The following is an 11,425-nucleotide window of genomic DNA, read 5'->3' as shown; positions in this document are numbered from 1 at the left end:
AGATTCTTCACAACAATGAAGCTGCTTCGGCCGCCGCTTTATCCTCCGCCGTCGTCCCGCCCCCGCCGTCCTGTCCCCATTGGCCCCCCCGTCAGCTTCCGAGACCCTCCTCCGCCATTGGAGGCACCGCCAGACCGGTCTCCAAGTCGCCGCTGCTCATTCGTTATATGTACTGCCTCTTTTTCCGGAGACCCAATAAGAGTGCTCAGCGAGCCACCCTGTCAATCAAGGGGTGCCGGAGGCCAATCAGAGAGGGAGAATCCCCGGGGCGCAGGCCTTATGTAGAGTTTCGGGGCGGGCTCTGGGTTCATTCACAACATTCCTCCCCCGCCCCCCTTGGGCTGGACAGCGCGCCCCGGGCAGCTGGAGCTGCGCCCACACACGGCTTTGTTTACTGAGGGTCGCTTCCGGGCGCCGCAAGGGGACAATCAACACGGCTCTGCCGGGGAGCGAGACTGAGCGGCTGGATCCCCAGGCAGCAGTTTAGCCCCTCCTTCCTCTGGGCTGCGTGACGCGAGAAACTCTCAGTCTCTCTAGGTGCCGGGTCGTTTTGATTCTTTGAAGGGTGGGGAGGTCACAGGCCTCTTACTAGAATTCGTGGAGATCACAGGCCTGTTGGTAGAGCCTCTCTCTTGAAATAGAGCTCAATTCAAGTACATCCTTGAGCCCCAAGCTAAGAAGCCGCAATCCATTCTATGCCCTAAATATTACACTGAGTCATATGAAATTGCTGACAATTTCATAAGGTTCAATGTAATACATGTCAAATATGACTACCTCTTATTATTTTTTCTGACCCAGTTTGTCCAGGCCACATCTTTGGCCTGGAAGTCGTCCATAGTCTTTATCTACTCCTTGTCCTTAGAGAGCCCTGCATTTTCCCTTCACCATACCTCTCTCTGTTATCATTATATTTCTCTATTTCAGCAATTGTTCAATTTCTGTCTCTCCCTCCCTACCATGAGCCCCAAGAGGCTAATTGGTGCATTGCTGTACCACCAGCACCTGAACAACACCAGGCGTAGAGCAGTCACTCAGTCTATAACTTGTCGAGTGAACCAATTCATGCTTTGCTCCTATTCAGGTGAAATGATCTACAGAACAGGAAAAACCCAAGCTGGCCCCTAAGTGGCCTCATTGCTGCCCCTCCCCCTATGGAAACGCTAGCTTTCTCCTTCCAGGAATTTTCAGTTTCACAGCTGCACTTTCTGGCCAGTCCCCAACCCACCATTCAGTAAACTCTCTCCAACCTGCACTGTCCAGTATGGTCACCCCTGGCCACAAGTGGCCTTGTCCTTGAAATGCGGCTGGCCTGAATTGGTCTGTGCTGTCAATGTGTGTTTCAGAGACTTAGTTGGGGAAAAAAAAAAAAAAAGTAAAATTTCTCAAAATTTTCTATATTGATTAGATGTTAAAATAATATTTTAGATAAATTTGGGTTAAATAAAATACAAAATTAATTTCACCCATTTTATTTTATTATCCCATTCCATTCCATTTTATTCTGTGCTATGCTATCTATATTTATGCTATGCTATTCTGTTCCATTCTATGTGGTATCAGGATATTTAAAGCTAAATATGCGACTTGCATTGTAATTTCTGTTAGAGAGCAGTGGTCTTGAGAAACCAGAGCCTGCCACAATGACAACAATAGAAACAAAAATAATAGTGTACTGACTGACTGCTCTAGCTGTTTAGATATGTTATCACAGTTAAGCTTTCCAACAGAACTGCAAAATGAGGATGGTCATCTCCATTTCTCAGATGGGGAAACAGGCTTGGAGAGGTGGAGTCCTCGCCTGAGCTCATCCAGGCTGGGAAGCCATAGACTTATTGGAATAATCCTTTCTTGCAAAGGATTTGAGAAAAAGACCCATGGGGAAGGAGTAACTGAGGTCGGGCAGAGGCAGGGAGAATGTTTTTGAATTTTGTGTTTCAGGTGCTCCCCTTGCAAACAGGACCCAGGGTCCGGCTCTCCCCAGTGGCCCTCTAAAGCATGTGATACGTGCTGTGTCATCTAAGCCCAGGTCCCTGTCCCTGAGGATGCTTCAGGTGGGAGTCCTAAGATGCTGAATAAGAGAAGTCACTCCCTGCCAGTGGAAGAAAAGATGTTTAGGAAGAAGAGAGAATCTGTTCACAGGGTGAGGATGTTTTACTTTATGCTCTAACAATAGAAGCTAATATTGTCATCCCTGTTACATGAATGAGAAAAACTGAGGCACAGAAAGGTCAGGTGACTTGCTTAAAAGGTCCACAGCAGGAAAGGGTAGGGCCAGCATTCAAGCCTGGGTGGATGGGCTGGTACTGTCACATTGGCTGAGGATCAAATGCTGAGTTTGGGATAAACCAAGATTCTATTCTGATACCCTGGTTTTACAGGTAAGGGGAATGAGGCCTAGAGAGGCTCAGAAAGTTGCCCAAGGTCACACAGCAATCCTGAGACAATGCAGGGTCAGAAAGTCCCCAGGAAGATGCATATGCCCTCAGGATGAAGTCTCTAGGCCTATTTCAAGCTTGTTCTCTTCCTGGAAACACTTTTAGGAAAGTTGAGGTTGGGAAAGGGTTTCCAGCTACCTGCGTGGCCCCCTTTCCCAGTGCAGCCAGCAAGCTGGGGCTTCAGGGAAATAGAAGCCACATTTATCCCACCAGTCCGCCATGAGCTCACTGTCTAGGCATCCTCAGCTCCTGACCCCAAACCCACGTGTACTTGAGACCCACAGGAAATGGGGCAATTCTGGAGGCTCAGATGAGGAGGACATGGTCCCCCAGCTCTGTGGCCCCCCACCCTAACTTTCCAAGGGTCCCTCCCTCTGCCGGCCCCCTGCAGCAAGCACCCTCTTGCCCCTGTTGACTCAGGCAGGAAACTAGCCAGGGCAGTTTCACTTCCTGGTCCCCGCAGCCCCTCTGGCCTGCCCAGCTGGCAAGATTTGCTTCTTACATTTCTTTTCTTTCCTTTTAGAACACAAGTTCTTGGGCAAAGTGTCAGGGCCTTGCCGCAAAAAAATGGGCATTCCAGGCAGAGGGGGAAGGTAAAGGGAGGAGAGAAAAAGACTTGGGGAGGAATAATTGTGTCTGAAAAGCCACATTTAATGATCGCCCTGCCCTTGGGGGAGAGGCCCAAGGGGATAGGCTGAGAGGACAAGCCTAGAGATGGAACTTGGGCTCCTTCCTGCCCCACAGAACACAAGGGCAGCTCATAATCACCCCTGCAAGTCCTCTGGCCTTCGGGCTCCCAAATTCTCCAGTCTGAGGTAGGGGTGTTAGGACCCCCATTTAACAGATGGGGACACGGGCTCAGAGAGGTGAATGGACTTGCTGACAGGGATAGGAAATGACAGAAACTGGTGTAGGATTTCCCAAAGTCTGGGGCTCTTGGCTCTAGCATTTATGGGGGAGTTTGTGGACAGGTGAAAGGATCAAGAAAAGTCATGCAGGACAGTGGCCGCAGGGAAAAATGTGGCTGTTTGGGGAGCATGGGTGGGTGGGGTAATGGGGGAACGAGTGGGTTGACATTCCAGACCCCATACCTGTCACACCTGAATGCCTTTCCTTGCCCCTGGGGTCCTCCTCAAAGGGGCAGAAGTCAGAGGGAAAAGCGAACCAGTAGTTTACAGGAACCCTTCTTGTTCAGGCGAGTGCCAGAGTTTGAGGTACCTCCTGGTGGCTGAGGGAAGAGCCAGAGGGCTCACCTTGTCCCAGCCCTCACCTGCCCTTCCAAGATTCCAGAAAGGTTCATAGATAATTTCCAAGAGGGTGAAATTTAGTCTCACAGACATATAAAGATCAACAGGTGTTAAACATTTAATTGAACATGTGTGGGACCCAGGCAGATGTTATGTTATACATATGGAGGCAAACTGGTTTTAACATGGGGGAGGAGGGTTATCAGTAGATCTTCTGGAAGGGCAGGAATTTGCTGGTTTACAGGTTAAGAGTGGTTTGGTATTGCTATCAGCTGCTTACAGCTTACAGAGTTGTAAAATTGGTCAAAGAAAATGCTAATGCTATGATTCAGACAGCCTGAGAAGGTGTATTATATAGAGATGATGCATTGAATGATGGTAACTGAATCACTGAAACACAAACTTTTCCTTGCAAAAACAATTCATTCCTTCCTTCATTCGACAAATACCTAGAGAGATAGAAAGCAGATCAGTGGTTGCCAGGGATGGGGGGAGGGAGAATGGAGAGTGACAGCTAATGGGGACATGGTCATCTTTTAGGTGATAAAAGTTTTAGAACTTGATAGAGGTCATGGTCACAAAATATTGTCAATGTACTAAATGCCACTGAATTGTATGCTTTTAAATATCAATTTTATGTGAGTTTTAACCACCCCCCGCCCCACAAAAAAGAGCAATTCCACAAACACAAAAATCGTACATCTTGAAAAATCTGGAATTGTGGCAGCAGAGCCCGAATTTAATAGAGAAACTAGTTTGGAGTTTCCCTGGGCCCAGCCTGGTCCCTGAACTGTGACCTGCCCCTCACAAGAGCGACAATTCCAGGGAGGGTGTGCTCAGGATGAAACAGGAATCTTGGTGCAGGAAGAGAGGCAGGGGATGGTCAGCTGAGAGCACACACCAGGACTCAGCCAGTGGTAGGTTCAACTCCCGGCTCTGCAGTGTTAACCCAACCTGGGATGAAGTGACGGGCGGAAAGCACTAAAACAATGGTTGGTCCACAGGCGGTGCTAGGTAAATACTAGATGTTATGATTTTTTTATAGATTGAGGTGGCACTGAGCAGTTCCTAAGTGCATTCTGGTTTAATCTGCACTGTGACCCTACCAGTGGTGTCAACATCTGTCCTATGGATGGGAAAACGATGTTGCCTGGCTTGCCCCTGGCGGGCGATGGCGGGGGCGGGGGAAGGCGTGCAGGTTAGTGAGTCACCCGGGGTCGGAGGGAGGTAAAGACTCTCTACTAGCTCCCAGGCTGGACGTGCAGAAGCCTAGCCGTCCTTCCTTGAGCACGTGGTTGGTCTCCTGTAGAAATTGCTGGGGCTGACCGGGTTAGAGCACCTGGCCTGCGGCCTCAGCACTGACCTGCTCACAGGAGCATGTGACTGCAGGAAGAATGACAAAATCAGGTTGATTGCTCTGAGTTAAACCAGTGGACACAGGAACTGGGGAGATGGGGAGGGGGTACATAGAAAATTGGTGAACATATCCTTGGGGCCATTGCTGAGTTCTTGGAACCCAGGAAAACTGAACCACGCACAATGGATGTGCTGGTCACCTGCTCACAGGCCAGGCCGCCACCCCCTGAAGTTCAATCTTCAACACAAGGGTCTGGGAAGCAGGGCTCCTCCTGTCCACGATGCTGCCCATGGGGTCACCTGGAAAGGTCTGAGCATGGAGGCAGGGGCCGTGGTGATGGCCTCCACTGGGCTGAGTCCTTAGGAAGGTGTCTAGGTGGAGGAGGAGGAAGCTGCCTCCCTCTTCTTGGTGGGGCCCTTCAGCAGCGCCAGCTTCTTGGGCAGGCTGGTGCTGGCTTTCATTACCACGTCATGTTCAATCTTCTTCCGGATCCCGACCTCCAGGTCCTGAGGGGGCAACCGCAGGGGCATCAGACTGTGTTCCGAGGTAGAGGGAGTGATCTGGGGTTGGATCAGCAACTCCCCCCGAAACAGCACCCGACAGTCTGGTGGCTGGGGCTTAAGTCTTGAACTCTTTGGGGTGTCACGTACAAAAGCCCCCCACTCATCTCTGGACCTCAGTTTCTGCACTTCTGCATAGAGGGGAAACTGAAGCTCCTGTAGCGAGGAGGCAGGCACTTGCCCAGTGTTCCCAAACCACATGAGGGGAGACTGGAACCTGGTGTGGTGTGCACAGAGCCTCTGGTCTCAGCCTCCAGGTCTTACTGTCCCACGTCATCTCTGCTTTGCACATGGTGAACTGGTGCTCTGAGAGACAGGGATGTGAGCAGGTAAAGGCACAGGGATTGGAGGCCAAGTGCATTTGGGTCTCAAACTAGTAGTTTAATCATATTCCCCAAACCATGTCCTTGCCCTGCCCATGTGAGTTCCAATGATCACAACCACCATAACCATCACCATATGCCTGGGCGCAGGAGACACAACAGCAAACAAGACTCAAAAATCTAGGAGACACAACAGCAAACAAGACTCAAAAATCTAGTGGAGCTGACACTCAGTGCATATACGGGGACAATATAAGTGCCAATGATACACTGACAAACTGTTAAATGATGATAAATGATAAGTTCTGCTACAGAGAAAACAAGGGCTAGGGAGTGAGGGGTGGGGCTGTGGGGCTGCCATCAGGGATGACCCCTCAGAAGCAAGACTTGCAGTCATACTTGATTCAGAGGAAGGGAGTCATATGAATTTCTGGGAGAAGAATCTGAGCACAGGAAATATCCAGTGCAAATGTTCTGAGGTGGGACAAGGAGCAGTTAAGGGGTCAGTGAGGCTGGAGGGAACAAGGGGGAGAGTAGAGGGAGAAGAGGGCAGGGAGGTGACAGGGGCAGAGTGTGTAGGGCCTTGTGGAGGACATGGGTTTCTCCTGAGTGAGGTGGGAGCTATGGAGGATCCTGGGCAGAGAAGTGACAAAATCTGACTTTAAGTGCTCACAGGTGCCTCTGGCTGCTACAAGTGGGGTTGGGGAAGGCAGATCAGGGAGGATGTGGCTGCAGGTTGGAGGTGGTCAGGGAGGTGGTAAATGCGCAGATCCTACATTAATCCTAACAGCAAAAAGGATGGGATCCTACCTGCATGTGAGAGAAAGGGGAGAATCAAGGATGACCCCAAATATTTTGAAATTTGGAAGGACAGTCTCCTGAATGGATTATGTCGGGAAGGGGGAGGAGAGAATTAAACTTGGTTTTGGACATGCTGAGTCTGAGATGCCCATGAGACAGTCCCCCTTCCCAAGGTCAGATGGAGATAAGCAGGTGGCTGGGTAGCAAGGTCTGCAAAACCCAAGGCCCCCACGGAAACTAAACAATTTGCTCAAGATTACACACTAGTTAGTGTGGATTACAATTCGAATTCAGATCTGACTCCAAAACCAGTTTTAATCCTCTGTAACTTCTTCATAAACTAATCTCCTACCCATTTATATAAAAAAAGCTGCACTTAGAGATAATCACAAAAAGGACAATAACCAACTCGGCTCATGTTTATTGGTGGCCTGTGCTGGAACTGAACCCTTTCAACTCTAGGAGAAAGGTGCTATCACTATGGCATTTCACAGGTAGAAGCTCAGGTGAACACATACTAGACATCGATGGAGCCGCGATTTGCACCCAGCACTGCCTTTTTGGAAAGCTGGGGTTTTCAACTCCTTTCCCACGCCACATCCCCTCCAGAATCCTATTAAAGAAGACAATAACAGCCAAGGCAGCTAACGTGTGTTGAATACGTTTTGCACGCCAGGTCCTGCTTCCGCGAGGCCCTTTGAATAGGTGACGTTCCTGTACCCACCCAACGCGAGAGGAAAGTGAGGCTCAGAGAGCCGAGAGTTCTCCAGCCTCGATCCTCGGCCCCTCTCCCGTTCCAGACGTCATCCCACGGACCTCCAGGCTCCATCCCCCGGCCCTCCGCAGGTTCCAGACTCAATTCCCGATCCTCCGCGCCGGCCTCCAGCATCCATCCCCGGTCCCCCTCTGTCGCCAGGTTCCATCTCTGGTCCCCCGCGCCAGTCCCTAAGCTTCATCTCTCGCCCCTCGCACGCTCTCACTCACCTTCTTGAGCTTTCGCTGCTGCACAATGTGCGCCTTCTTGGGGGCGATAACACGACCTGGGGAGAGACGCACTCGTGTGAGGCCGGAGAGCCCCGGGCTCACCTCGCCCCGCAGCACCCTGATCGCTCCTCACCTCCTTTCCTTGGGCCCCGGTTCCGTTCCGAAGCCGCCACTGTAGCCGTCTTGCTCTTCACCGGCTTCCGCGCCTGGAACTTGCGCTGCCCCTGCGCCATGATAGAGCACCGGAAACAGCCGGATTGGGAGCCGTCGTAGCAGGAAAGCGAAGGGCACAATGGGATACAATGGGGCGGGAGGCGTAAGGTCTCACGGGAAATAATGTGGCACCACTAAAGTGACAGCGACCCATAGCGGTAGTTGATCCTAAGCCGTGTTTCGCAAAAATTTGGAAGGAAAGGTCACAAGCTAACACTTATTTACTGGGAGCTCATTTGTTTCGTAAAACGTATATTATTTTATGCTCTATACATGAAATTCGGCCTAGGACAAGGGTGAGATGAGTGAAGTACTGGTCTTAAATTTAAGGGTGCCCCAAATTCCATAATTAAGAGTGTTTTCAACACTTAAAAATAAAGTTTTACTCTGGGTGGTAATCACACAATAGAATATATAGATGTCAAATTATGATGTACACCTGAAAATGATATAATTGCATTAACCAATGTTACCCCAATAAACTTAAAAAAAATAATATTTTAATATTTTAAAAAGTCAAATCGTCAAACTACAGCCTTTACTGGCAGCCTGATGTTGTAAATAAAGGTTTACTGGAACAAAGGCTGGTTTACTTCCCAGGTGAGGTAAGGTCAAGGCTTGCAAATGTAGGGTTCCATTCTCTCTAACATCTTAGTATTTTGTTCCTTATGGATTTCTTTTTGCATTTTGATTTTAAAAAATATTGCATGAAACTTTATCTTGGTTACTGAGCTTTTTGGTGTCTCCTTTAAAAATCTGCACCTGAGGTGTCACCCCTCGTTCCAGTCCTGAGCAACCTAAGACAGTGAGCGGTACTAGCATTGTCCCCATTTTATGAAAAAACCAACGCATAGAGAGGTGAAGTGACTTGGCCAAGATCACACAGCAGGAAAAGTGGCAGGAAAAGTGGCAGAGCTGGAAGGTGACCTCAGGCAGCCTAGCTCTAGCTGCTGGGCTCTTAAGAGCCATGCGAAGGTCTTGTCTGCTTTCCCTGCTCTAGGCGGAAGTGTGGTTGGGGGAAGAAGGTCAGCTTTGGGGCAGGCCATTCAATAAGTTTTATTATAAAACCTAGGAGGATGGAGGTAGGGTATGGAGAGCCAGCCTGGTTACTTCTCCATCTAAGGTCTCTGCCCTCAGGAGACAGTGGTTGTGGTGCTGAGGGCTGCCTGGAGCTCTTTGGGAGCAAACACGCCCAGCTCTGTGATGATGCCGCCAGTGATGAGATCATGGGGGGTGACATCAAAGGCAGGATTCCAAACTCCAATTCCTGCAGGGGAGAGAGGGGAGGCAAGAAGGTAGGTATTTGGCTATGTGAAAGTTCTCAAGCTGTCGCCTGTCCACCCCGCTATTGTTGTTCGAGTTACTGAATCCTTGAGAATCTAGGGATACTCACCCCAAAAGTGCACGAAAGCAAGGGCTTTGGCACCCACTAACAAGTTTAGACCCCTTTCCCACATGTCATTCCTGGATTGTCACTGTCCAAGAAGGTTTCAAAATCTTATATTCATCCATCCCACTTCTGCCTGCTCCAGAGACCTCTTGAAGAACCTCCAGGAACCCACCACAGAGCCTTTGCATGGGCTGTGCCCTCTGCCTAGACGCTCTCCCTCATATATGGCACATGATTCAATGTTTCATTTCCTTTAGGTCTTTGTTCAAACATCACCTTCGCAGTGAGGACTCCTTTGATCATCCTATTTAAACCCCCTGTAGACACTTTCTTGCCTCATTTATTTTTCCTCAGCCCATACCTCATTCTATAATTGTTATTTTCTTGCTCATTGTCTGTCTTCCCTGACGAAACTGTCAGTTCTGTGAAGGCAGAGACTTTTGTCTTTTTTTACTCCTATATCCGCAAAACTTAGCATTAGTCAGGAACTCACTGACTTAGCTGCCAGTTTTCAAAAGGTGGGAGATTTCATATGTAAAATAATGTAAGGCTTTTCTTGGAAAAATCACAAGAACCATTTTCTTGGGGTCTGCGTTCTTGTGACCATTGGCAGGAGCAGAGTGTCAGGGCCTACAGACTGCATGTGGCCTGTGTCACTCATGTCCTGCTGTCCTAGTTTTATTTTGGGGTGTGTGTGTGTTGTCAGCTCTGCTTTGGGCAGTCTTATAAACTATGATCAGTGCTACTTATGCCTCTAGGAAAGCAGAGGCACCAAAAAAAACAATGAGAAAAAAAAATTCAGAATTAATGTATCCATTTTTAAAAAGCTGTAAGAAATCACGGCAGAAAACAACAGAATTTTAGGACTTCCCTCCGTTTAGTTGTAGTGTTATTTTTCCCCTGACTCCATACTTGGACTATGGGGTGGTGGCCCTATAGTATTTTCAGTGCTCAGGGTTTTAACTGGTCCTTTTTATGTTTTTTAATCATACTTGTTAATGAGTACTAAGAGCCAGGCTGTTCTCCATGTCACGTGAGTTAATTCACTGAAAGCTGTGGGGTTTATGAGGCAGGTCATAATAACAGCTCATTTTATAGACAGGAACACTGGAGCTCTTAGAGATGAGAGAACCTAGGCAGCCTGCTCACAGCTACATAGCCAGGAAGTGTGCAGAAGCTGAGAAGTATCTCTCTTCATAGACACTTGGCTGAACAGTGTTATTTCTTCTTCAGGTGAGAAAATAGAGGTGGAGAATGGCAAGACAATTTGCTCAAGGATTCCCGATTCATGGTTTGGACAGTCTGACCTTGATTTTGACCTCCAATATGCTTCCACTCCAAAAACTGGTTTGAAGAAGCTGCCTGTACCCCAGAAAATTGATGATACCCCAAATGCTACCTGCCCTGTGAAGGGGCTGGGATATCTAACTGTAGGTGCCCAGATGCTGTGGTGCACCCACCCCTCATCCCCCCGCTCTGAGTGATGGCGTACCAGGTGCTGCAATCCTGACCCCGTTGACATCGGTCAGCTCTTGGCCAGGGCGCTCCTCGATGACAATCTGCTGGCCAGTCTCCAGATGGAGGTCACATGAGGAGCTGGGGGCGGCCACATAGAAGGGGATGCCATGGTGCTTGGCAGCGATGGCCAGCTGGTAGGTGCCCACCTTGTTGGCTGTGTCACCATTGGCAACCACACGGTCAGCTCCCACGATGACAGCTAGGGAGCAAGATGTCGGGGGTCAACACCTGGCCCTGGATGCCTGGAGCCCTGCTTGCTAGCACCCAGTCTGCTGACCTGACACGCCCTGGTGGGCCATGGCGGCTGCTGCCATGCTGTCGGTGATGAGGGTGGCAGGGATTTGTTCATACACCAGCTCGAAAGCTGTCAGCCGGGCCCCCTGGTTGTAGGGCCGGGTCTCTGTGCAGAAGGCACGCTCCAGACGGCCAAGATTGTGCAGCGAACGGATCACACCTGCAGAGCCCAGGAGAAGGCCAGGATGAGAGAGAAAGGGACAGATGGGCAGGGTGTCCCATTGGTCAGGGGAGATCTCCAAAGGCTCACCACCTCCAGGCCCTTGCTGTGGCTGTTCCCTCTGCCCAGTACATGTCCTT

At 49.6% G+C, this 11,425-nt stretch overlaps 2 protein-coding genes across 2 annotated transcripts in view; both read right to left on the bottom strand.

Annotated features, from left to right (window-relative positions):
- Positions 1-3,779: 3,779 nt before the first annotated feature.
- Positions 3,780-8,120, bottom strand: CUNH19orf53 (chromosome unknown C19orf53 homolog). Its single transcript, XM_006927112.3, has 3 exons — positions 7,844-8,120; positions 7,711-7,766; positions 3,780-5,548 (listed from the first exon to the last, which is right to left on the bottom strand). Exons 1-3 carry the CDS (start codon positions 7,941-7,943, stop codon positions 5,414-5,416), a joined length of 291 nt encoding a protein of 96 aa, XP_006927174.2. The 5' UTR covers positions 7,944-8,120; the 3' UTR covers positions 3,780-5,413.
- Positions 8,121-8,959: 839 nt separating this feature from the next.
- MRI1 (methylthioribose-1-phosphate isomerase 1) overlaps positions 8,960-11,425 on the bottom strand; it is a 4,955-nt gene continuing 2,489 nt past the window's right edge. Inside the window, exons 4-6 of the mRNA XM_006918752.3 lie at positions 11,109-11,285; positions 10,806-11,030; positions 8,960-9,190 (exon numbers count right to left, since the gene is read on the bottom strand). Of these exons, the coding sequence (XP_006918814.1) occupies positions 9,057-9,190; positions 10,806-11,030; positions 11,109-11,285 (536 nt within the window). The 3' untranslated portion in view covers positions 8,960-9,056. The remainder of the gene's footprint in view (positions 9,191-10,805; positions 11,031-11,108; positions 11,286-11,425) is intronic.

This window comes from Pteropus alecto, unplaced genomic scaffold (assembly GCF_000325575.1).
Source record: "Pteropus alecto unplaced genomic scaffold, ASM32557v1 scaffold388, whole genome shotgun sequence".
In the NCBI taxonomy this organism is placed as follows: Eukaryota; Metazoa; Chordata; class Mammalia; order Chiroptera; family Pteropodidae; genus Pteropus; species Pteropus alecto.
The sequence above is the reverse complement of the archived record's forward strand: the minus strand, read 5'-3'. Positions and strand labels throughout refer to the sequence as shown.

Coding starts and splice junctions, on each gene's coding strand:
- CUNH19orf53 (XM_006927112.3), bottom strand. CDS start 7,943: ATGGCGCAGGGGCAGCGCAAGTTCCAGGCGCGGAAGCCGGTGAAGAGC. Junction 7,767..7,843: donor CCGGGGCCCAAGGAAAGGAG/GTGAGGAGCGAT, acceptor GTCTCTCCCCAG/GTCGTGTTATCGCCCCCAAG. Junction 5,549..7,710: donor AGCAGCGAAAGCTCAAGAAG/GTGAGTGAGAGC, acceptor TTGCCCCCTCAG/GACCTGGAGGTCGGGATCCG.